At 36.5% G+C, this 25,191-nt stretch overlaps 3 protein-coding genes across 4 annotated transcripts in view; 1 reads left to right on the top strand and 2 right to left on the bottom strand.

The window, feature by feature from the left end:
• Nucleotides 1-833: 833 nt before the first annotated feature.
• LOC129257915 (sperm microtubule inner protein 11-like) lies at nucleotides 834-5,600 on the bottom strand. Its single transcript, XM_054896351.2, has 3 exons — nucleotides 4,743-5,600; nucleotides 3,129-3,267; nucleotides 834-2,528 (listed from the first exon to the last, which is right to left on the bottom strand). The coding sequence occupies exons 1-3, from the start codon at nucleotides 5,005-5,007 to the stop codon at nucleotides 2,480-2,482; spliced, it is 453 nt and encodes a 150-aa protein (XP_054752326.1). The 5' UTR covers nucleotides 5,008-5,600; the 3' UTR covers nucleotides 834-2,479.
• Nucleotides 4,932-23,328, top strand: LOC129257916 (T-complex protein 1 subunit epsilon-like). 2 transcript variants are annotated; one of them, XR_010292884.1, is made up of 12 exons: nucleotides 4,932-5,641; nucleotides 7,578-7,638; nucleotides 9,174-9,338; nucleotides 10,726-10,924; nucleotides 11,740-11,932; nucleotides 15,420-15,569; nucleotides 16,735-16,854; nucleotides 17,713-17,898; nucleotides 19,013-19,150; nucleotides 21,104-21,284; nucleotides 22,195-22,656; nucleotides 22,733-23,328. XR_010292884.1 is itself a non-coding variant. In XM_054896352.2 (11 exons), the coding sequence occupies exons 1-11, from the start codon at nucleotides 5,537-5,539 to the stop codon at nucleotides 22,314-22,316; spliced, it is 1,620 nt and encodes a 539-aa protein (XP_054752327.1). In that variant the 5' UTR covers nucleotides 5,207-5,536; the 3' UTR covers nucleotides 22,317-23,328. The 2 variants fall into 2 exon arrangements, 1 of the variants encoding a protein (XP_054752327.1); XM_054896352.2 differs by having other exon boundaries at nucleotides 5,207-5,641; nucleotides 22,195-23,328.
• Nucleotides 23,005-25,191, bottom strand: part of LOC129257917 (protein timeless homolog) — a 45,376-nt gene continuing 43,189 nt past the window's right edge. The window contains exon 32 of the mRNA XM_064096238.1: nucleotides 23,005-24,594. Within this exon, the coding sequence (XP_063952308.1) occupies nucleotides 24,434-24,594 (161 nt within the window). The 3' untranslated portion in view covers nucleotides 23,005-24,433. The remainder of the gene's footprint in view (nucleotides 24,595-25,191) is intronic.

The following is a 25,191-nucleotide window of genomic DNA, read 5'->3' as shown; positions in this document are numbered from 1 at the left end:
GCCACCCTTTTCCTTACTATGTTCACACGTTTCCCTCATTATATTCGACCTACGTACTGGCAAGGAGCTTGCATGCTATACTGCATCATACCCCATTCATGCAGAATGTCCCACATTTATATTTGACTCGGCCATGCAGGGACAGAACCAACCTGCTCCTGGTCCCCCCCTGTTTTGAGGGGGGAGGGGCATGTATTATCTATGACGAACATTCCCAGCTTACTTAGTATTCTAATTTGAAGAGATGTACGACCACGACGGATGGACGGAAAATGAATAGTCCATCCCATTGGGGTATGATATGTCAGCTCCTTCACGAGATCGAGTCGCCCCCCCCCCCGGTCGTCCCCACGCACACCCAAACCCCCCCCCCACACACACACACACACACACAAACAGCTGATGAATAAGAGAATAATGGTCTACCAGGCCCCCTGACATCGAGCTTCTTTGTTCCAAGGAAAGTTTAAGAACACTTAGTCCACATAATGTATATTTCTCATTAGCGCACAAACCAATGATCCAAGAAATTTAAGGTGACGTGAGTGGTAAGAGTCCCCAGATAGCAAGCAAAAATGTCGACCTTTTCAAGATAATTTTTTTGCGATAGGTTCTGACATAATTATTAAAAAATCTTACCCCTTTTCCCCTTCTTTCTCTTTCTTTCATTCCCCCCAGCGGTACCCCAATGACACAAACACACACACCCTCACACGGGCGCCTCACATATACCCCACACGCACACAAACACCTCGCACATGATCGGTAAAACTGAAGTATTTTTATTTAACATTTTAATCTAAGATGATAGAATGACAAGTGGCACACGGAAGTTATTTTGGATCAATATCATTTATGTAAATAATTACAAAACACTACATACCTCGACAAACACATACTTGTACAACACTGTTTGATTGATTGAATTACATTTGGCTTTGCAAAAAAATATAAAATGAAGTCTTGCAGTTATAATTATTATCGTATCGAACATATAAATCAATGTGAGACATCCGACGTTACAAATAAGACGCGGCAAATGATGCCATTTCGGTCTCATAAGACAAAAAAAATAGTTTATCAACTATCAATTTTATGTAATAATATCTAATTTTGCAGGATGCTATGTACAGGTAAAAAAAACCCATTACAAATATTATAATAATGATTCGTTTAAAATACATACCGCTTTCAAAACGACAGAACAGATAACTTGAACGACAAAATTATGATATCCAAGTTATTGCTCATATCAGCTCTTACCGTGAGGCGCAAGAAGATACGAAATCCACTCAATGCATTTTTCGAACAGAGCCCTCTCGCGACAAAGGCATTATATTTACTTAAACAATTTTGTTGTGGCCATCGAATTTGGAATTCAAATTTTCGATGCGATTATTATACTGATCTGTAGATATCTTTCCGTACTGATCAGCATTTATAAACCATTTACAGGAAATTGTGAGAATCTTTCGTCATCAATTATAAAGTGCAAACCTATGCAAAATGATAGTTCCAATGACTAATTTTTGTTTGAACAAAGACAAAACAAGACTGACAAAACACAATTATCTTTGAAATACTTTTTTGGGGAATACAAAATGACAGGAAAACAACTTTGGTTCTATGTTCGTTGTATAGTTTGAAGATAATCAATACTTGGTGGATGGCACTAATGGTTATGATAATAATACTCCTCTAATTGTAACAAAGTAAACCATAATTATATAAGTGCTCAATTTATGCATTATACAGTACACGCTTGTGTCCAAACTGAAACACCAATGCAGGTATAAAATTAAATGGGCAAACATCTTTCAGCCAATTTTAATGTATAACATAAATCATATACTTGTTCTTCAAGGAGTGGGACAAATAACTGGAACTGCAGGGCTTCAAGGTCTTGAGGCCATTGCAGTGAAAGTGCATGATTTAAATCACAATAAAAACAATTTAAAACAATTTGGGAAAAATATATAAAACAAACCTGTATTCCCAAAGACTCGAACTCAATATAAAGGTTTAACTTTTTTTTTAATTGGACACTCTTTTCAAAGTGTAGAGTAAGCAGGTGCTCCATTTAAGGCAAGAATGTAATTCAATGACTTTAGAGAATCAGTATCTTATGGGAAAATAGATGAATGAATTAAAAAGAAAATAAGGAGAAATCAAGAGCATTATTTTTTTGTATCTTCAAATTTAAATGACTCATTTGTTCATGTTTATTTCTTAAAGGTTAGTGGCTTATTTCAATACAAAAAGTAACTGATTTGAATCCATCATGGAAATCCATTCATCATGAGATACAGACCTGTAATGACACAGGTCCATTAAACCATTAATGCACTTCAGTCGTCTTCACTCCAGTCTTGTTCAAAGGCTGTTGGTTTATTTATGCATACCAAGTATGTCAGAAACATTGTCCATAGTAAGGCTTTACTGAAAGTTTTTTTGAAGTTTGCTGGCTCCAATTTTGTGATTAGAAGAGTGAAAATTCCCTGTTGGTTTGACTCATCTCCTTAACAAACCTGCAAAAAACACCAGAAAAAAGTTGATGTAAATTATATTATTCATTAGTATTTTGGATTATCTGTTCTTGAAGAAATAACCCAATCTCTGGAAACATAGCCCAATCAGGGTAGCCGTGCTAAAGCCAAAGTAACAGTATGCAGCGCTTAGAAACATTTGTATTAAGTGCTATATAAGTGTTGCATATTATTATCATTATTATTAAAGCATTTATCCATATATGGTTTAGTGAATGAAGTTTGGACAATAACCATCTGTTTATCTTTTGTATATACTCTTGTATAAATTGTTGTAGAGTCTGCTAAATATGAAAATGAGCTATAATTTATCTTAAGTTATAATATTTGTTAACAAAAGCTTATCACTCTCCCCTGTAAGTATCACAAATTGTACTACAAAATAAACACAAATAGAACCAACCTTAATAACCAGACAATATACATGTATGCCTATTGTGGATTCACATTACAAATCAATCCAAAAGAGCAAAACTTTAAATTCATTTTTGTTTGCTTCATCATCAAACAACCCAAAAGGACAACAAAAGTTCTCTTTTATAATTTGATAAATGGCAAGAGTGGGAGCTGGGCAGTACATACTTTGTCATTTCGCTACTGACGCATACATGTCTGGGGACATACGTCCAGGATTCTCTCTGCTTCAGTGGGACCTCTTTCTGATACCAGGAACCGGGAAGTTGAGCTGTTGTCACAGGGTTGCGGTATATATCAATGGGACCTGTAGTAAAGAAAATTTAAGTAACTTAAAAATGATTTTGTAATTATTATGACAAATGCAGGCAGGTATCCAGCATCAAATCCTACAAAGCATTTCATGGGCCCAATTGTCTGGGGGCAATAGTGAATCTATTATGCTTGTGCAAAGTCGATGCTGGATACACTAGTGAAATGTTACATATTCATGATTTACTAATATTAATTGTGTAACCTTTGAATCAAATGTGAATAAATCCTCTAATAGAGAGAGAGAAAAAAAAACCCAAATCAATGGAACCTGTCAGGATATTTGAGAGTAAATTTAATTCTCTTAGCACAATTTTCCATATGCAAACATTGTAAGTTGACCTAGTTCCATAAGCTGAATAATCCCCCGAGTCAAAGCATTTTTCAGACTGGAATATGCAATCATAATTATGTTAATACATCAGGGGCAGCAGACAAGTTTTGAAAGTGGATTGGCCGTGGGGGAGGGGGGCTGAGCCGAAAGTGGGGAGCCTGACAATGCAAAAATAAAAACACAATAAGATGGTCATTTTTACGTTTATGTACATTTTTCTGATTTAAATTTTCTTCAGTCAAACAGATTTCTACGATCCCAAGAGATTCAATTTAGGTCGATTCATCTGTGTTATCAGTAGTGGATCAAGGATAACATAAAATAGAAGGCAAAGAAAGTGGACCCATTACTATCGAAGTTCCAGCTCCTTATAAAGATGCAATTTGTCTCAGAGAATTTCAAGCAGAAAAATGGTTCTCACAACTATTCACAATTTTGGGCAAGAGAATTGAAAATGAAACACTCCCTGCCCTGAGCCTCTTGATGTGAGCCTGTTATAATTCTAAAGGGGATGAATGATATTTCAGGCACCAACAATACATTATATTGCAAGAAAAAAATGATAAGAATCATAATACTATTACGCAAAGTAGTTTGGAATGAAGTTTAGAAGCTTGTTACGAACTTTGTTTTAAATCAAAGTTTGTAACAAGCTTACATGGAAAAGACAACAAAGTAATGCATTAAGATTTTAGATTATGATAATATTAAATATAAATGGTACATGTATGCCTGTGTATGAAAATAATGATCATACAAGGATGATAATGAAGTTAATAATAACAATGATGATTATGATAATAATAATGATATAATAATAATAATAAGAACAATAATAATGTCGATGATAACGGATAATGATTGTGATGATGATAACAAAAGTATATATTTATGATAGTCGAACTCTAAGAACTGCATATATAGTATAGACTATAGATCGCATTCTTTAAATTATTGATGAAGGAATATGCTATTCTGTTTACTTCTGAAGCGCCTTGGGCACTCTACCGAGTGGATTTGGAGCTTTATTACTATTAGGGTAATTGTCATTAAATACTGCAAAAAAAAATCTAAGCAGAAAAGGAGGAATAAAATTAAAGCTCCACTACAACAAGCTCCCAGCTGGAGTGTATTACCTTTTGCACATCGTGTATGTTTGTGCAATCTCTCGGTGTATTTGACATATGATCCATGATGTTCTGGATGATCTACAGGTTCAATAACTTTGTTGTATTTGGTCATACCAATTGGTGGAAGTTTTGCAGTTTCTGGTCTGAATGATACGTACGATCCCTCCGGTACAGAGTGGGCGAGATGGTAGGAATATACCGGGTTTGGCTCTTTCACCTGTGCGCGTATAGGATATTGGTATCCCAATTCGGTGAGATTAAAGAATGACATTATTTCTGCTAGTTCAACACCGACGGTATATCCTGAAGATCACGTGAAGAACAAAAAATATTCCTGAAGAGGAAGTCTTGAAAAGCAACCTCTAAAACGCGAAAACTTTTAATTAGAGACGGGTTTCATCGAGGAAACGTTGATTTTGCATCAATAAGCGAACAGGTGCATTGCGTCTATTTCCGGGATATCCTTGGTTACGTGCATTGTTGTTATCGTCCCCTGATGGACGAGGCTGGCAAATAAGAAAATATACTTTCATATTTTCAACATTTTTGTTATAGTAATAAAATAATTTTTATTACAAAATCTGTTTAAAATTTTTAAATTTTGTTGAAGTCAGATTCTATCATGTATAGGAGTTACATTTTGATAATTTTTGGGGGGTAAGACTTTAGTGAACGAGGTTAATCATTGATTTGCTCATGGAGTCTTCTAGAATCTGCACATGAATTGGGCGTAAGACGAGTGAGAGAAATCCATTTTCATCTAGTAATCCACAAGCGAAACTTCCGTTTTTCACATAAAAATGTCTTCTCTAGGATCTCTCGCATTCGATGAATATGGTCGGCCTTTCATCATCATCAGAGATCAAGATTCAAAGTCGAGGTTAACTGGGATCGAAGCACAGAAGGTTGGTCTAATACTCGGTCCCACTCACTGACATCCGTGTCTATTTTATTTGATGAATTAAACTTTAGGAAAGGATACTTATGATTTGTTTTTAATACTTGAGGCTTTATAAATTATGCCCAGAGCAATAATAGCTTAATTTCTGCCAAATTTTATAAAATTTAACGCCACGGCACTGGCCACGGCAGTCGGTCATGTCACTCACGACTCATCATGTCGCATGAAAATTTGAAATTAAATTGATTAATATTAAATAATAACGAGTTGGACAATTCAGTGGATCCACAATACACTATACAGACAGTACAGTGCTGATCTCCAAACAGTGGAGGAACTGAAATGATAGAGAGAGATTGCGCCACTTATAGTTAGGGGCAGTGCTACAAAATTTATGGTAAAAAAGTACAAACTTGGAGTTGGAAGTTGGACGCTTACTAATATGAATATAGTTCAAGTGATTTTAATACTAATACTAATTTCAGAACAAAGTCGCGGGCAGCTGAGCGAAGATGTCCGATGTTTAAAGGAAACCAAAACCCAAGAAGAGAAGCAATCTTAGTGCGAAGAGTACTAAAATGAGAGGAACAATTTAAACAAAGTTTCATCAAAATCGGCCAATATGGGAGACTGTCTCCCATGAGATTGAGAGATTATCTCCAATAAAATATCACTATCAGAGACTTTTGTAAAGAATTTGGGTATCCAATTTCAAAGACAGTCTCCAGTTTGGGAGACCAATTTCCTTTACATTTGCTGCAAAAGGAATAAGCAGATTCCTCATGAAAAATTACCCCTGGCTTTGGCTTTTCACCGTCTACTTTAAAAATTCACCGTCTACTTTTGTTTTGATAAGGATTTTTACTGTCATCCACACACAAAAGTAACAAATGGGCTTCTGACCTGAGTGAGACAGAATTTTGGGTGGAAAAAATATGTTTTTGTTGATGCTTTTGTTGGAGTTTCTTTTGTCCTTTTGCAAAGCAAATTGAAGTCTCCAATAGGCAATATGGGAGATTGTCTCCCATATTGGAGAGTCTCCCATATTGGCCGTGCGCATCTACTGATGAAATAAGCAAGTGATGGACGTTAAAAAAAATTGTACTTTCTATGGGGATCCTCAAATTGGCAAAAGTGCTTCAAAATGGCTGATTTTGTGGACAACTCTCCATTTGTTTTTTACACAAATTTTCAGATTTTCCCTCATCTTTTCAATTGCATCTTGCCTCCTGAGCACAACATATGTCATGGGAAAATATAATTCACATCACATGTATGTCAAGGTCAGGAGGAGATAATGTGAAATTTGTAAAATAAAGGGGGAATCTGAAAATTACTCAAATGAGGAAAAAAGAGAAAAAAATCCAGGGAATTTTGATTTTTGATCTGCCAGTGGGAAGTGGTTTTCTGAGACCTTGTATACTTGCATTTTTTTCCTTACTTTGTGCATTTGATACTAAGTAAAAAGTGCCAAATACTTAAAGAGTAAGTAACCTTGCATTAAACCTTGCATTAGCAAACAATAACTAGTTACTCTCCAAAGCTTTTTGCACTTACAGGTCTATCAATCGCTCCGAGCACTCAGCAATGACTGACTTCACAAGAAAAGAAGAGCTGGAAAACCATTTTCCACTAGCAGATGGTTACTGGATTTTCTTTGCAAAGTGCTAAACCAAAAGTAAAAACGTAAGAAAAAGATGCTCCATGTTAACGCCCCATCTTGGCCTTTGTCATGGAAAGCAGATGCGTAATCATGTACTGTTCACTAAAAACAAGTCACACATGTTATTTTTAAAAAAGGAGTGTTCTCTGGGAATTATAATATGCAGCAAGGCATTTTTTTTAGCTGTAAATTTCTGGTATTTATCATTGAAAGGCTGATATTTTTTAAGGTTTTGACATGGAGATCAACATGTTTTTTTTTTCTCTTCTTTCAACAGTCTCATATTCTTGCTGCAAAGACAGTTGCAAACACATTACGAACTTCATTAGGCCCAAATGGTAAGTCTTTGTATGTATGAATTTGTTAGTGTTCTTGCCAGCAATAAAAATGTGATTACTTCAGTAACAACATCTTACATCTATAAAGTAAAAAAAACAAACTAACTTTTAGGAAAAAAAATCACTTTCACTGAGACACTTCTAAAATCCACCCTCAAGTGAAGTATTTACAGCAGCCATTCTCAATTACTTTTTTTGAAGCGCCACATTTCTTGTTAAGAATCTGTAATGCTCCACTTAGTCCACTATCCCCCGCACTATCCATTACGCAAACCAGCAATGTATCAGCGGAGGGGGTCCAGAGGCCCCTGGTGGGGGTCGAGGGGGCAGAGCCCCCAGAAGTTTTTGAATATGAGGCCTTTTAAATTGCCAACAAATGCCAACAAACTACACAATATGAATATTAAAAGAAAAATTACCAGTGACTTTTTCACAACATACCAATGATACCACTAGTTCAAACTGTTTTGCACCAGACCTATTGGCTGAAGAAAGTGGCGTAATGAGTAAAAAAAAAATGAGGGGGCAAGATATGGCAGCTGAAGCAAAAATATTGAACTTTTCAATACAAAAATCTATATTTTGACATAATATTAAGAAAATAATACAATGTTCCACTCTTTCCCTTTCCTTTTCTTTCCTATTTTCCTTTTTTTTCTTGGCCGTGAAACACTTGGGGGGCCCCCAATCCCCACCCCCATCTGTACGCCAGTGGCTGAAGTTACGTTCCCCGATTTTGCAAGGGCTGAAAATTAGGCGTTGCTCTGCACTAACGCCCCAAACTGCCCCTCTCGATAGATCTCTCTCTCTACAACTCGTGTTAAGCAAGAGTGCATGCAGGCAATCACAGCAGGCAGTACATCTGACCATACATGTATTTCACTTTTACAACTTCGGATTTTAATCGGCTCCGGAAATAAAGTTTCTGCTTGTTATGTCCCAAATTCATAATCTTTTATGATCCAGATGTACTTTGAATATCATATTATTTGATGTTTAACTCTTAACCAAAACGAATACTCTGGAAATGGAAAATTTCTCGCCGTTGAAAGAGAAATCCTACAAACAGGGTTTTCAAATCACTTGTGTGGAACATTAACTTTGTACAGCATAGAATAAATAAAAAGGAGAACATGCACCATCGACCCTCCATAATAGGGGTTATCGAGTGCTAAATTGGACAAAATTTGAGGAAATCAATTAGCAATTAAGTGTCAAGTAAAGAGTTTTTGTTTTCTCTTTGTATTAAAATGATCACCAAATCCTTATTTCCAGGTTACTGGGAGATACATTTTTTCTCACAAATTTTTCCTTATTTTTACGTTCTTTTTTTTTTATACCTGCTCCCAAGCGCCACTCCGCAAGGCTCTGATTTACAGCCAAGGTGAAAAATACATGAAGAAAGCTCACTTGTGCTGGATATGTTCCAATGTACCTTTTCTCAATCGATCAAACAGATGTCAAATGATGAAATAATCTGTCAGACTCGTGTTAAACATGTTGACAAGCTTTCTTTTTTGTCTACTTGCACGCAGGCTTGGATAAAATGCTTGTCAGCCCCGATGGTGACGTAACAGTTACTAATGATGGTGCCACCATTTTGGACAAGATGGATGTAGACCATCAAATAGCCAAGCTCATGGTTCAACTCGCAAAGTCACAAGATGATGAGATTGGTGACGGTACCACAGGTGTCGTCGGTAAGTACCGTCATTCAGTATATTTTTATGAAGCTCAAGGTGGTTAGTTTTGCAGACTGTGCAAAACCAAGGGTTGTTGAAACACTCTTTAGTGAGCTAAATTTCCTGACCACTATAGCTGAAAAAGAATTATGTGGTCAAGCTTCTTCGATATTTGTGGATTATCTCATGTAGATTCAACTTGTGATAAATTCGTCTCAAGGACACCTGGTTGAAAAAAGGTCAATCCACACAAGAAAAATGTTGATTTGAATATCAGAGAAAAATTAAACAAGCATGTTGAACTCTAAAAATTTCATCGAAATCGAATGTAATACAAGGAAGTTAGATTTTTTTTTCACTTAATTTTTGCAAAATGGTTATATGCACAAGTCCGTGATATTTAAATGAGAGAGTCACTTATGTCCCTCACTATTTATTTTGTTTTTCTTCATATGAATCTTACAATAGTTAGAATTTTTTCAGAGTTACAAAAAGGACCAACTTGATTGGACCACAAAATTTGAAAATGATGGTAATTCCACATGTTCGGGGAGGAATAATTTTTTTCATAAATGACAATGAGGAGAAAATGAATTTATTGCATATAGTGAGTGGGTGATGTCATCATTCCGTTCATTTGCATACCGACCAGCATGTGATCATATATAAGTTTTGTCAAATTAAGCGAACTTTGAAATGTCATATCTTTCTAATTTTACATCCAATCTTGATGAAATTTTAAGTGTTTTTGTTGGATATTTTTTTTAAAGAAAATAAACACTTTTGTTGGGGTGGACTTGTCATTTAAAGTGCCACTTAGGGCAAACTACAAAGAATTTGATGTTTTGAAAGTAGTTGCATGTTCTCAGGTGGATCAGTTTACATGTGAATATTTTTACCTGTAGTTAGTAGTTGTTTACGGGCAAGTATGATGACTAGCACTGGGCTATGATCAGCCTCTGATTCCAAAACGTGCTTTGTGGGTTCTGACAAAACTCACTTTCCTGACTTGCCTTCGAAGTTCAATGTTAATGAAATTTGCAAGTGATTTGTGTACACACTACTTACCGGGTAATTGTTGTGTAGCATTATCACATTTTAATCTGAACAAAGAGCTTTAAAAGATTGGTAGCTTAGATTGATCCCCACGGCAATATGCACACTTGCACAGAGTGCATATCACTAGATAATCAAAAGTACTCCTTCACCTCGGTATAGTGTAAACAAATGTAGATTAATTTCTTACCAGAGGGAATTTAATTAAGGCATCTGTGAGAATGAAATTGCAGACATTTCAAGCCTGTACATTGGCTCACAATCTAGGTACTCTTTCATTCGACCATAAATAATCTCAGGATGTTTATTGATAAGAACTAAATGTCTGTCAAACTTTCTATTCTCTCAGTTCTTGCTGGAGCATTGCTGGAGAAGGCAGAACAGCTCCTTGATAGAGGTATCCATCCAATCCGCATCGCCGATGGCTACGACATGGCCGCTAGGATAGCTACTAGGAGATTAGACGAGATTGCAGATGCCTACGATGTCAGTCCAAACAACCTCGAACCACTCGTCCAGACAGCCATGACCACTCTGGGATCAAAAATGTAAATTCTCATGGATCACTCTCTAGTAATTTAATTAGATATCCCATGCTTATAATACTAAAAGCCTCGAAAGGGGAGAATAAAGTTTTGAACATGTTTACAGGACTATGAATGTGATGAGATGGGTAAAACAAAATAAATGAATTCTTTGATATGTTATTAGGAATTCTTCTGCTCTAATATTTGTCTTACACTGCTGAAACTGGTCTTGAGAGATCTTCTGGACTTAAGCTTTTGTGTTGAATTTACATGGGTTGATTAAGGGGGGGGTGGTATAATTCTTGAGTCTGAAGCAAGTATGATGACTAGCACTGGGCTATGAAATATCATGATTCGAAAACGTGCTTTGTGGGTTCTGACAAAACTCACTCAACTGACTTGCTTTCAGGTTTGCCATATTTCATACAACTTAAAATGAGTTCAGATCACTGTCAAGATGGTTATTCAAACATTTGTAGAAAATAATTGATTAGTAGGCCCAAAAGTTCTGCAAAATTAGCATAATGCTTAAACCTTTGTTGATGATTGAAAAGCCTGCAATCGGTTCATACATTGGCAGGTTCTAAAATCAGTCAAAAGTTATGCAGTTGATTGAAGGTCTGATTTTTGCAACTGAAAGTAATTTAATTTGCAGCATTTAAAGTTTATCTGTCGCAAAATAATTTTTGAACACCCAAGGTTGTTGGTTTTAAAATTCAGTTTATTGTAAGACGAAGTCCTGATATATTCTTAACTTCTTAGACAGGAATTCTGTTCCATTGTCTTAAGCGAGAAAACTTTGAAGTTGGTTCTAATCTTCCTTCTCTCATCCACAGCATCAACCGTTTCCAGAGGAAGATGGCTGAGATTGCTGTAAACGCCATCATGGCAGTAGCTGACCTTGACAGGAGAGATGTTGACTTTGAGCTCATCAAGGTCGACAGCAAGGTTGGAGGCAAGCTAGAAGACACCATGCTGGTCAAAGGTGTGGTTGTCGACAAGGACTTCAGTCACCCTCAGATGCCAAAGGTGAGTGGGAAGCATTTCATCAAACAAAAGCACGGAACAAACTTACAATCTGTATGTTTTCTCAAACTTACAGTTTGGGCAGTGATATATTAGACCACTTTCTTACGAAGCTCTCATACGGTATTTTTGAATGATTATTTCCCAAGCTATAAAATATGCTATTTATGTTATTTTTTTATTACTTTCCCAGCTACTTGTATGCGAAAACTATGCAACATCGCTCATGTGAAAGATGTCCCATCACTTTTCTAAATGCCAAAGTGCAGAATCTCATTTTGACAACAGATTATCATGAAAGTTGGGTAATTGGGTTTCCCTTTATTGATAGACTGCATCTTGCATCTGGGTTTCCTCCCAACCCCCCCCCCCCTTCCCAGCCGCGAAATTATTTTTCCCACCGCAGTTCTGGAAGCCAATATGAACTTTACGTTTACTTACGTTAGACCAATGAGCTTGGTCGCCTTGGTTAAATAGGTCTAGTCGGTATATAGAACTAGATCTAGTAACACAATTGCCGATTTGGAGCACAGGAAATTAAAAACTTAATGCAGATCGATCTATTATATTTTGTTGATCAAGACGGGGATCAAGATTTTAATCTGCGATTGCAAAAGTATGCAGAGCCGTGCGTTTAACATAGACAGTTAGGTGCATGTTCTACTCACTGTGCCTGACGTTAGAATACGTCCCATGCTGATGCAGCGTAGATCAGATTCTACCAAGGTCTAGAGACTAGACTAGATCTAAGATAAATTTATTTAGATCTAGGACTGGTTTTGTATACGTACTGGACCTATTAAAAGCTACTAAGCTAATTGGTCTAACCTAACTAAGTTTGAAGTTAGCAATGGCATAAGGCAGGTCCAGATTTGAGATAAAGTTAATGCGCTAGCCTAAGCTAGCCTTAGCCTAGCATTTTGTCTTGTCCTTAATGGCAGTTTGGTAAGTGTTGAAGAATTGGATCTAGATATAGATCTAAGCCTGTAAGGCCTATGTAACTAAGGGTACCGGTAATTTGAGGGTACTGATTCATTCCCCCCCATTCGTGGCAACGTGAACGTTAACGACGACCACTGAAAGCCCACGCGCATGCGTACTCTTATTCCGAAGACGCAAGTCATGAATATTTATATTGGCTTCCATAACTGCGGTTGGAAAAATAGTTTCGCTTCCCGGCCAGTCAGGATTTCAATAGCTTACAAATAACACTTGTCACGAGGTTCTGGAACTGTTCTCCATGGAACACTAGAGGTATGAAGTTGAAAATAGGCCATATCCTGTGGAAAGAAATGTGCCAGACAGGGGGTAGACTATACAGCCTTTCAAGATGAAGCAATTACATACCTGAATCATTCTAGGTATCCAGATATGTTGTTTATAAAAAATAAAGAAAACCCAACTTCCACGATTGTCTATATTGAGAATGACACCAATGTATTTTGAAATTTGGACAAGTGATTAGGACGTCTTTCTCATCGGCTGTAATGTGTACTTTTTACATACGTGTACAAAAATGTGCATTAAATTTGAATATGTCAAGAGTCATAATGATTTTTTTTTAAGGTGACTTCCAGGGTTTTTTTTTGGCAGAGACTGTTGGGCAATTAACATAATGCATAAGAAGTTCAGTGTCGCCAAACGATATGAATATCAGCCTCTTTAAGGCCTTTCGTTGTTTTTTTAACTAAATTATATCTATCAACAAAATAGAGCTTTTGAAATGAGAATATGGTATCTCAATTTTCTTTTGTGAATTTGTCAGACTTTAACATTATAATTCTGTTGCCAAGGCGCAGCCATTTGGTTTTGTGTGGGCTAATAGATCTAGCTAAAAAATATAGGAAAGGCATACTTTCATAGTCTGTGGTGATACTTAATTTCTTATGCATTCCTTTTTGCAGTCTGGAGGAAATGTATAATGGTTGCAACTGTTTCAGAACTTTTTATTTGAGCCCCAAAATGATTAGCATAACATGATTAACGGGTCGAAAACGCAGCCCCATTAGTATTACCAATTTATGCTGGTGAAAAAATAATTTAAAAAAAATAATAAAAAAGGTCCCAACTCTAGGAGGGGGACAATATCCCCCCCCCTTCCAAGATCATTTGTAATGTCATAATTACAACATTTTATATGATATTTGAAGTACACACATGCTTTCAATGTCATATAAAATGTTGCAATTGCAAGCTATGATAGAAGAAATTTATCATAGCTTTTTATTTCATCCCCAAAATAATTAGCATATCATGCAAAACGGGTCGAAAACGCAGCCCCACTAGCATTACCGATTTATGCTGGCGAAAAAAGTCCAGCATAAATAGATAATAACAAGACCAGGATACAGTGAAAAGGTTAGAGGTTAGGCGTGTTGAATAGTCTTTTGTTGTACATGACTGTTTGATGATGATGATGTCATGATGTTGGTTACATGTGTCACTGTATCCTGGCCTTGTGCGCTCGGCTGCCTCCAACCAAGGCCTATGCGAACCTTCCTTATGTACCTGTCAAGAGAATAGGTGTTTTTTTCATGGTTAGTAAAAGTTGACCACGTCTTATAAAGCTTGCCATCAGGCCATGAATATTGATGACTCATATAAATGGTATGACCCCTGCCCTGTCAGACCCTATTCTTCAGGCTTACATGCATATTCAGATCTTGAAAGTCAGAAAGCTTTTGTTATAGCCTATTCATTGATCACAGGTGAATGGAATACCCTGTTACTAGGTCCACTGGAAAGAAGCATTCACTGATTAGAATAGCTCAGAGGGCTAGTCCTTTTATGTGAACCTGTGATATTTGCACCACAATGGTTGATAATAGAGATGTACACCATTGTATTGACTGCATTACAATGAAATGTGGTTTTGTCACAATAGTGCACACTGAAATGTCAATGGTATTGAAAGAAAATGGATTCAGTAATGATTGTGGTCACAGTAAGTTAAATCGACCTTCCCTGGTGGAATCATGCATTAAACATCAGTAATCTTACCAATGAACTGTTGGGCCATTCAAGTTTACTTTGCATTTTCTTATTGTAAGTCTTCTCCATAATTGGACCTATGCTATGCTTCTGTGATCATATTCTCTTGAACCTTTCATGTGGCATACATATCTTAGCATGGTAATCGGAATTCCCCACCTGACTGTACTGTGGCCTGTGGGGCCAGCAAGCCATGCAAGAGTAAACTCACAATTTGATAATAATTTCATGTATAGACCATTTGTATCTGTCATGATGATGTCATTTGTGATACACATTATTCACTTCGCCTGGAGTATATACAGTGCTTCCCACAAAAAAGGGATGTTCGTGGTATCATGAACCAATCCTATTATGTAAATTAGATCATAATTCATTTAAAATAGGACATGAGAATGCCGACTTCCTTTTTTCTGGGACGCACTGTATAGCAACATGTTCTTGTCATTGCCATTCAACATTCAAAATTAGCAAATTCCATTGTACTTGTGTTTGATAGGTAGTAAAAGATGCCAAGATAGCCATCCTGACCTGTCCCTTTGAACCTCCCAAGCCCAAGACCACACACAAACTTGATGTCAAATCGGTGGAAGATTACAAGAAGCTCAGGGATTACGAGAAGAAAAAATTCACAGAGATGGTGCAACAGGTTTGTTAATTATATGCTCGCATTTTTGAAATAATTTTTTTGGATTGTGATATCATAATCAATACATGCTCCCATACCCGCTTCGATGGGCCCCTGTAACATATGGCTAAGCTTATTTCTATGATTGATTGCATTGACTATTTATATGATCTCATCCCCATGATCAATATTATGTTATGGGGCCCAGTGTTCTATTTGGTTATAAAAAGACTTTGTGTACATCTTAAAAATTGTTTTCACTTCCTCTATTTTGCTTGAAATTAACATGATACTTGATTGATGTGCGCCCTTGAAATGACAAATCTCATTTGATTCAGTGCTAAATCTAAATCTCATTTAAAAACAACCAGTAGATGCAAGAATGATGACTAGCACTGGGCAATGATCAGCCTCTGATTCCAAAACGTGCTTCGTGGGTTCTGACAAAACTCACTTAACTGACTTGCATCGTTATGAAGTAATACCTGTGCTTTTTAACTTGGTTTAATTAGAACCTTTTTGTTGTGATATTTATTGAAAAAGAATATCAACTTAAGGAATACCTCTCTCTAAATAAATGTAATTTTATTTGAGTTTGGTGATCAGTCACGCCTGTCCACGCCCATTAGCCTTATCTATGAACACTACTCACAATTTTTTCACTCCTGTAATTTCAAAGGGATGGTCCGGGCTGGAGATATATATCTCACTAAATAGAGTAAAATTCACAAAGAAAAATACTGAAAATTTGATTAAAATAGGATAATAAGAACGTTATTGAATTTTAAAGATTTGCATGTCTTTATGAATATTCATTAGGTGGGCTGATGATGTCATATCACCACTTGTTCTTTTGTATTTTATTATATGAAATTCGGTTTGTTCGAAATTTCTCTACCAAGAACTAAAATAATTGGATTGACAACTGATTTAATGCATTAGTTATTTATTGCCGCAACTTATTTCATCATAATGGAGACACACCATTTATGCATGTATGGAAAAATGAAACATTTATGATTTCATGTAATAACATAAGAAAAGGAAAAGTGGGAATGTGACTTCATCAGCCCACCTAATGAACATTCATGACGATGTGCATATAACTGTTTTCACGAAATATTGATTAATAACAGTTCAGTATCCAATTTTTTTGTACATGTCATATGCAATTTCTCATTTGTAGGTTAAAGATACAGGAGCCAACCTTGCTATCTGTCAGTGGGGCTTTGACGATGAGGCTAACCATCTTCTGTTACAAAGAGAGCTACCAGCCGTCCGCTGGGTAGGAGGTCCCGAGATTGAGGTACGCTGGGTTTTCACCCCCTATTTACAGTCAATGTGTTCTCCTGGTGATTGAATTGTTTCATGACTTGTTGCTATGTTTACTCTACAGAGTGTATAATAATTGGGCAATTCTGTAATAGATTACATGTGTATTTCTGTGGTAGTGAAGCTTCTGTGTGACTTTGCAAGAATGATTATAGCACTGGGCTATGAAATCTCTGTGATTCCAAAGTGTGCATCGTGGGTTCTGACAAAACTCACTCAAATGACTTGCAAAAAAAAAAAGATCTGACATGTTTTCAACAAGATAATTTAATGCATGTCTACTAGTAGGATGACAGAAGAATGTATGCTTTTAAAAATAAAATGATAGGTTTCATACTTTTTGGTCTAACAATAAATCACACATCTTGATTTTTCTTACAACATAAATATCTGATCTGAACAATTTCAAATGAATTTCATACAGTTTTGAAATAAACCCCTCAAAAAAAGTTCTGCAACTCGGAAACATTGGAAAAACAAATTTTGACATCAGTTGCTCCATATTTATCATGTCTGTGCATTCCATGATAACAATTAACATTAGCATTACAAATGACACGTAAATGTAAAGAAAAAGAAGAATTTTCATTCTTTCCAATGATACTATACTTTTACATATGATGATAGCACACTAAGAAATTTATTACCACTCAAACTTAAATTGCAGAACCTTTTTGAGTGGTTTATTTGGTATTGTAAGGAATGTTCTGCTTTGAATCATGTTTGCTTCATAAAATTTGCAGCTTGTCATAATTTCAAATTCATGTTTATTTAATTTCCAAGAGATTAATGACATTGTTCGTATATTTAATCCACTGCTTATATCTTACAGCTGATTGCCATTGCTACTGGAGGGCGCATCGTACCCAGGTTTAGCGAGCTGACGGCCGATAAGCTTGGTAAGGCAGGCATCGTCAGGGAGATTGACTTTGGTACCACCAGGGATAAGATGTTGGTGATCGAAGATTGCCATAATTCAAGAGCAGTCACCATCTTCATCAGAGGAGGCAATAAGATGGTGAGATATTCTTCTTTTATTCATTATGTAATTTGATACCCGTGCTTCATGAATTATGAAGGTGTCTTGGTTGGATTATAGATATGCATTTTCTGTCAGGGGCCTGTAACACAAAGCATAGTGCTTGATCGTAAAGTTGATTTTGTGTTGCATACAGGGTACTTGGAGATCAAAAGGGATTGATATTGAACACAGATTGTGTGGCTGGCCGGGTGTATTTTCACAGAATTGATTATATCTTAAATTTTCAACGAAAGATTTCATTCTGAAAAAAAAAAAAAATACATGAAAGAAAACAAGGTAGCAGATATGAGGGGTGTGTTTATATTGTTCATTTCAGTTTGGCTTTTTGGAACTGCAAGAGGAAGCATAATTTAGTCTTTTCATTGGGATAGGTAGGGTGTCAAGCAAGTATGATGACTAGCACTGGGCTATGAAATATCATGATTCCAAAACGTGCTTTGTGGGTTCTGACAAAACTCACTCAACTGACTTGCTGTTAATGATGTTTGCATTTAAAACCCCTCAATAATTAATGGGTAAAGGGACTGGAGTGTGTCATAATGCACATTCTCCTATGGCTTGGGTTTTTTTTTTTTGGGGGGGGGGTACTGCTAGAAAGAAAATATTGAGAAGATTGGTATGGAACATTAATTGGTTTCTTGAGTCCATCTCACACTATGCGATCCGATTTTCAAATTTCAAATTAATTGTGATAAGATTTGATATGGATATTCCAACTAAAAATGAATTACGAATCCGAGCTCAGAATAGTGGTAGGACTACTGAAACCAAAATTCGGTCCAGTTAGAGCCTCCATGAAGGAACAAAAACAAATTCAGTCATCATCGGTCTTTACTCTGACCATATGCCAAACTTTAAATAAAATAATTATACTTTTGGAACTTTCATATTTAATGCAAAATGCGATTTCTTGAAATATTGTGTCGCATCAGATTGCATAGTGTGAGACGGGCTTTACAAAGATGAGGCACCCCCCCCCCCCTGATATTGTCCATTATACTCTTCCTCTCGCTTTCAAGCAGGGGAGGTGCACATTACAAGAAAACTTGATTGTTTATCACTGAATTTGTTCCCATTTTCTCCTTTGTAGATTGTCGAAGAAACAAAGCGCAGTCTTCACGATGCCCTGTGTGTGATCAGGAATCTTGTCAAGAGCGGTAACATTGTGTATGGTGGTGGAGCATCTGAGATTGCTTGCTCACTAGCAGTCAGCCAACAAGCAGAATGGGTGAGCATACTTCTAGAAGATACATTCATGCAGATTAATCACCATGAGAAAATTGGCCTTATTTAACTGGAGGGAGGTCCTTGACAAATTTTTTCACTACGCCATCGCACAAATTTTTTTGACTGCGCTGCTCACTCGGGTAGGCGGTTTGGAAATTAAGCAACATTTTGTAAGTGCATGTCAGACCCAAGATTGCTCAAAAACTTGATTTTGTGTACAAAGTCAATGCAAATTGTGTTTTTCAACCAAAACTCTTACTTTGGTAAAGGGTCTTCGAAAAAGTTCATCGGAAAAACAGTAAAATTGAATATATTTTGGCAATTTTTTGCAGAAATTTGTTAGAAATGTAAAAATGTACACTCTCACCCAATATTAGCATTCTACTAGCTATACAATTTTTTTTTAAATACTACTATAGAGTCTTGTAGTTTACATCAGCAGCCAAGATTGGAAGGGGGGTCAAATTGGACCCCCCCCCCCCCCCCAGTATATCCTGGTCTGAAATAGCCCAGCTAAAATATGAGATCATTGATGTTGGAATAAATTGTTCAAGACACCCACACTAGTAAAAAGTATTTTATTGTTTTAAAGTCTTTTCAACTTCTTGTAATAATCCATATTCCTGCCAATGAATATTTCACTCATGGAATTCAGTTATTTAAAGAGGAACTACCCTGGCTATTTCGGTTGTGATGCTTAAAACGTCCAAGTGACCCCCCATATGAAATGATGTGTTGTTTTGATTTTTGTCTCACCTGCATAGCAGAGTGAGACAATGGGCGCCGCTTTTCCGACGGCGACGTCAACACCAAATCTTAAAGGAGAATGAAACCCTTGAAACCAGCTAAATCCATATCAAAGAGAAAAATCAAAGAAACATATTGTTGAAAGTTTGAGGAAGATTGAATGAGTAATAAGAAAGTTATGAGCATTTGAATAATGAGATCACTAATGCCATGTAGATCCTCCCATTGGCAATGCGACCAAGATCTGTGATGTCACACACGTACAACTCCCTCATTACTTAAGTACTTATTTCACTTATATTCTCACTTTTATAGAGTCTATCACAAGGTGAGGTGTTCTTTTTATGAGAGGACAAGTACAGAGGTTTCACAACATTATATCATTGATGAATCGTTTGTCATATGATTAGAATGAGCAAAAAGAGATGTTTTTTGGTATATTTTCAGTGTCCAAAAGGGAAGAGTTGTTCATCTGTGACATCATAGATCTTGGTCGCATTGCCAGTGGGAGGATCTCCATAGCATTAGTGATCTCGACATTCAAATGCTCATAACTCTTCTGTTGTTAATCCTATTTTACTCAAACTTTTGTTGATCTTATTCTTTGATTTTTCTGCTTTCACAAAAGCTAACTTGCTCCAAGAGTTTCATTCTCCTTTAACTGAAGGTTAAGTTTTTGAAATGACAGCATAACTCAGAAAGTATATGGACCTAGTTCATGACTAAGGTCAAAGGTCATTTAGTTTATGGATCTGATTCATGAAACATGATCACTGAACATTCTGTGCGAATTTCACATGATCAAGGTCATGTAAGGTTGGCAATATGGGGGGTATCTGATGAATTACCGTCATAACTTTGAAAGTTTATGGATTATTAGATTGCTGTCATAACTTTATAGATATACATGTGGATATAGGGTATCTCTGGCAAGTTTTAGGTCACATGATCAAGGTCAATGAACGTAGTATTGTATCATATGAATGGTGGTTTTTTTTGTGAATAATCATTTTATAGTAGTTTTCAAAGTCAGCACTGCTGCTATATTGAATCGCGTGATGCAGGTGAGACAGCCAGAGGCGTTCCACTTGTTGCTTTCAAATGATCACAGCTTGAGCAATTCATGAAGTATATGAATGTAAGAATGGAGGAAAATGGAAATTCTCATTCTTATCTATCTGACTTTTCCCCCGATTTCTCAATTCAGGTATCAACCATAGAACAGTATGCCATGCATGCCTTTGCCGAAGCCCTGGAGTCTATCCCGATGGCCCTGGCAGAGAACAGTGGTCTTCACCCAATCCGTACTGTGGCTGATGTCAAATCAAGACAGCTGAAGGAGAACAACCCAAGATTGGGCATTGACTGTATGGGCAAAGGAACCAATGGTAAGGAGAAAATACCTAGCTACCTCCCATGTTTAGTTGATTTTGCATAGTACTGGGAACATACTTCAGGGAAAGTTCACCTCAACAAAAAGTATACTATACCTTTTGTATATCAATAGTCATCAGGAATGATTAAAAAGTGAAATTCATATTAACTCTTCTTCAGAGTGAACTTCCTCTTTAAAGTCAAACCCAACAAATGTAAAATAAGAAATTTAGGACATTTTAAAGTTTTGCTTAATTTCACAAAATCCTGGTCAGTATGCAAATGAGGGGACTAATTTTCTCATTGTCATGGTTACATCTGATTTTGATGAGATTTTTAGTGATTCTTTGATTTTCTCTTTTTATTCTAATCAGCTTTTTGCTGGGGTGGACTTGACCTTTAAAGGCATTCTTGGGATTTAATTATGAAATTTTGTAGGGAAAAGTCTTTGTATCAGAGATTCCTGCTCGTATCTTGAGCTTCCACTGAAGGTAGCCTATAATCTAGGCGGAGACTGCAGCTATATCTTTGACGTTCGAACTGAATGTAAGCAGTGTCTATGAACATCCGGTGGCAAACCTGCATCGTACTGGATCCTAAATCCAGAAAACAGGCCTGTTTCAATCCCAACATCACTTCTCTTGACCTCTTAAAAAACCATCAATAAACTGGGATCACAATGAAAATTTACTTGTGCATTACCCATGGCGTAATCTACTATAAAATTATCAGATCAAATTGTCTGGGATTTTATTTTGACCAATTCATGAAATTTTGCAACCGTGTACCAGGGTGTCGCAATTTTGATCTTTAACTAAAAGTTAAATTTTGTAACTCTTGATACCTTTTTAGGGGTTAGGGTTCTACTACTGGCTAATAGACCCAAATGTTCACAATCATTCTCTCTCTTTCTTAATCACACAGACATGAAGGACCAGCACGTGTTTGAGACGTTGATCGGTAAGAAGCAACAGATCAACCTTGCTTCTCAACTTGTCAGGATGATCCTCAAGATAGATGACATCAGGGCACCAGGGGGATATTAGGAACACAAGTACTTCACAGTAGTAGAATATTTAATTTATATGCAAACAGCACTGTGCTCAGTATAGGAATGTGTTCAACGTGTAAAGCAGGAGGTAAAGAGTAAAATGCATTTGTAGAGCAAGGAAATCACTCTTCAGACAATTCCGTAGATTTACGCCATCTATTGGTTGCAGCAGACTGGCCGAAATTTGCAATGCCCTCATATATTGCGTATATTTAGTGCTGGCCAACGCAGGTCGACCGGATATGTGGAAGAGAAATTTGCTTGCATATTTCTTTGTGAAATTTAGATTTAGCTGCAACCTATAGATGGCGCTCCATATAGAGTACCGAAGTGATGTTGATTTTTGCATTTTAGATACCTATTTTGGTAGGGCACGATGAAAAACCCCCACAAAAATTTGGTGAGAATTAGCCCTATTGAAGTCAATGTATTATTGGCCAATACGGTATAAGCGAATTGACGGCGAATTTAACAACATGCGAAAATATGCTAATATGCCATTGAAAACATGCTGTGGTGAAAAAGTTTAGATGTGAGATATATTAGTGATTCAAAAAGTTAATTTCTCAAACAAAATCAGAGCCTAAACTAAACGTAATTTCATTAATATTTATATATTTAATGTGAAAATTCTGGACAGTAATACATTGACTTCAATGAGTTTGTGGGGTTTTTCAGCAAAATATGGGATAAAAAGTGCTGAAAAAGTGAATCTCAAGAATAAAAGAAAACCAAAACCCAAGGCATGAATTAAACATATTGGGTATCCAAAAGACCATGTGGGTCAATTTCCCTTAACCAGTACGGGGAAGTGATGGCATCTATATTCTAAATACTCATCGCAATATATGTATAAAGCAGTGCGTGATCCTGTAGATTTGATGTGAGTTGTATTATGGCATTTACAAAATGTTTTTCCATTATTGAACACGGAAGAATCCCAATTGTGTGTAAATGTGTATTTTTTTTTGTATTGATGTAAGAATGAATAAAAACAATAGACGAAAGATTCTGACTCTATATAAATCTTTATTTCTTTGATCAGTTGAATAATGGCTATGTTTTTCCTTGATCCTAAATACCCATCTACTGGACTGTATATTATTTACAGATATCAAATAGCCCAGTTCTTATAGGATTAAAGATTAGGTACATGTATTAGAAAGAGAAAATCCAAGGCTAATTTTGCCAGATATTTTTGGGATTTGACATTTGGTTCCAAGGCCAAATGTACATTATCCAAATTAATAGGTCTGAAATGACCTTGAACCATTAGCCTTAAATCACAACAATCCAATTCACATATCCATATATATATAGGGGATTGCTAAATTAGACCTAGCTCTCATAATCTGAAATCACAACAAAACTGACACTATGTGACCTTGGAATACTGAATTTGGACTTCAATTCGTATATGTATAGTTTTCAATTTGTTATCTAAAACTTTAATACCACATGAATCCAACCTATACTCGTTGATAACACCAATACCTAAACATTCATCTTGGATTACAATATATCCCTGTCTCTTGAGCAAAATGCTGAAAATTTCATCAAAATCGGGCTGATAATGTCACATCCCCACTTTCCTTTTGTTATGCTCTTAATCAGTTGTCAATCCAATTGTTTTAGTTTTGATAGAAAAATCTTTAACCGATTTTGATCAAGTTTCAGCATTTTGCTCTTGTTAGTTTTATTCTGAGACCATCCCTTTAAGCCCAGCGCATGCTATCTGATTGCAAGCAGATTCCGATTCCAATCCCATCTCAGTTGTCTGCGGTACAGCAAATTGGCAATGACGTCATCGTCTAGGACAAATGACGGGCTGAAATTAGCAAAATCGCAGAAAGATTTTACATGTCTGAGATTTGGCTTGTAATCCTACTGTAGATTGGCGCACACACTGATTTTTTGGCTTGTAATCCTACTGTAGATTGGCGCACACACTGATTTTTTTGCGTGTGCGCTGGCCTTTAGTCAGATAGCATTGCATTCTGCTTGGCCATCTTTCTGAGCACAAAGGTTTTATCTGTCACTTCAGATTAGCACTACCTTGACAACCTCTTTCAAGGGTACACCATCACTAGAGCTGGTATTATTTTGATGCTTCTATTCATCTTCGCTATCAGACGATATAGCATTCCTTTTGGCTACCTTCCTAAGAGGGACATCGTCATCAGAATCACTGTCACTCGAGGCTTCAACTGCTGGTGCGCTGCTTGCAAAAGAGGCTGCCGGTTGGTTGCTTGAGGTCATGTCAAAGTCACTGTCTGCAAGGTTTCAAAGAAAATATTCCAACCATTACTATGCAGTATTCTCAGTGCATTTATGGTAGGAAACCATTATTTTACCTGCATAATCGTACAAATATCAAACTAGCAGTTATGCATGCTTGATTAAGTAAATAAATCAAAAGGAATGAACTAGGGGCAATAAATAAGAAAACAATATTGTGTATTGATTTGCACTCTTCCAATTCGTGCGCTAGACATTTATATCTATCTGTATTTCAAATCTTTGGATTTCATATAGTACACGAGTCTCACCTGATTTGTGGTATTACCCAAAGATCATTTGTACTGTTTATGAACACAATTGTTGCAAGTTGAACAATAACGTCAACATTTTCAAACAGACCAACAGGAAAAGTGATTACTACGAGTTAGTTTTCTAAAATGTTTCAAAACAATCGCTCCATTTTTCCTTGATTAATGCCCAATCATGTATTTTGCAATTGTAGGTAATGTACAAAAATTGATATTTTTATTTCTTCGAATGGCGGCCATTTTGGATGCCATCTGAGATTTGGAATTTTCCCAACACTATTTTGAAGTAGACCTCAACCCCCCCCCCCCCCCGTTTCTGAC

This window comes from Lytechinus pictus, chromosome 3 (genome assembly GCF_037042905.1).
Source record: "Lytechinus pictus isolate F3 Inbred chromosome 3, Lp3.0, whole genome shotgun sequence".
NCBI classification, from domain to species: Eukaryota; Metazoa; Echinodermata; class Echinoidea; order Temnopleuroida; family Toxopneustidae; genus Lytechinus; species Lytechinus pictus.
This window is presented reverse-complemented; position numbering and strand designations above follow the sequence as displayed.

What these genes read in the sequence shown, in the direction of transcription:
- LOC129257915 (XM_054896351.2), bottom strand. Translation starts at nt 5,007, where the DNA reads ATGTCATTCTTTAATCTCACCGAATTGGGATACCAATATCCTATACGC. An exon ending in ACATACACGATGTGCAAAAG is followed by an intron (nt 3,268 to 4,742) that starts GTAATACACTCC and finishes TCTTTACTACAG; the next exon opens with GTCCCATTGATATATACCGC. An exon ending in GTCAGTAGCGAAATGACAAA is followed by an intron (nt 2,529 to 3,128) that starts GTATGTACTGCC and finishes TGTTTTTTGCAG; the next exon opens with GTTTGTTAAGGAGATGAGTC.
- LOC129257916 (XM_054896352.2), top strand. Translation starts at nt 5,537, where the DNA reads ATGTCTTCTCTAGGATCTCTCGCATTCGATGAATATGGTCGGCCTTTC. An exon ending in TAGGAGGTCCCGAGATTGAG is followed by an intron (nt 16,855 to 17,712) that starts GTACGCTGGGTT and finishes TATATCTTACAG; the next exon opens with CTGATTGCCATTGCTACTGG. An exon ending in TCAGCCAACAAGCAGAATGG is followed by an intron (nt 19,151 to 21,103) that starts GTGAGCATACTT and finishes TTCTCAATTCAG; the next exon opens with GTATCAACCATAGAACAGTA.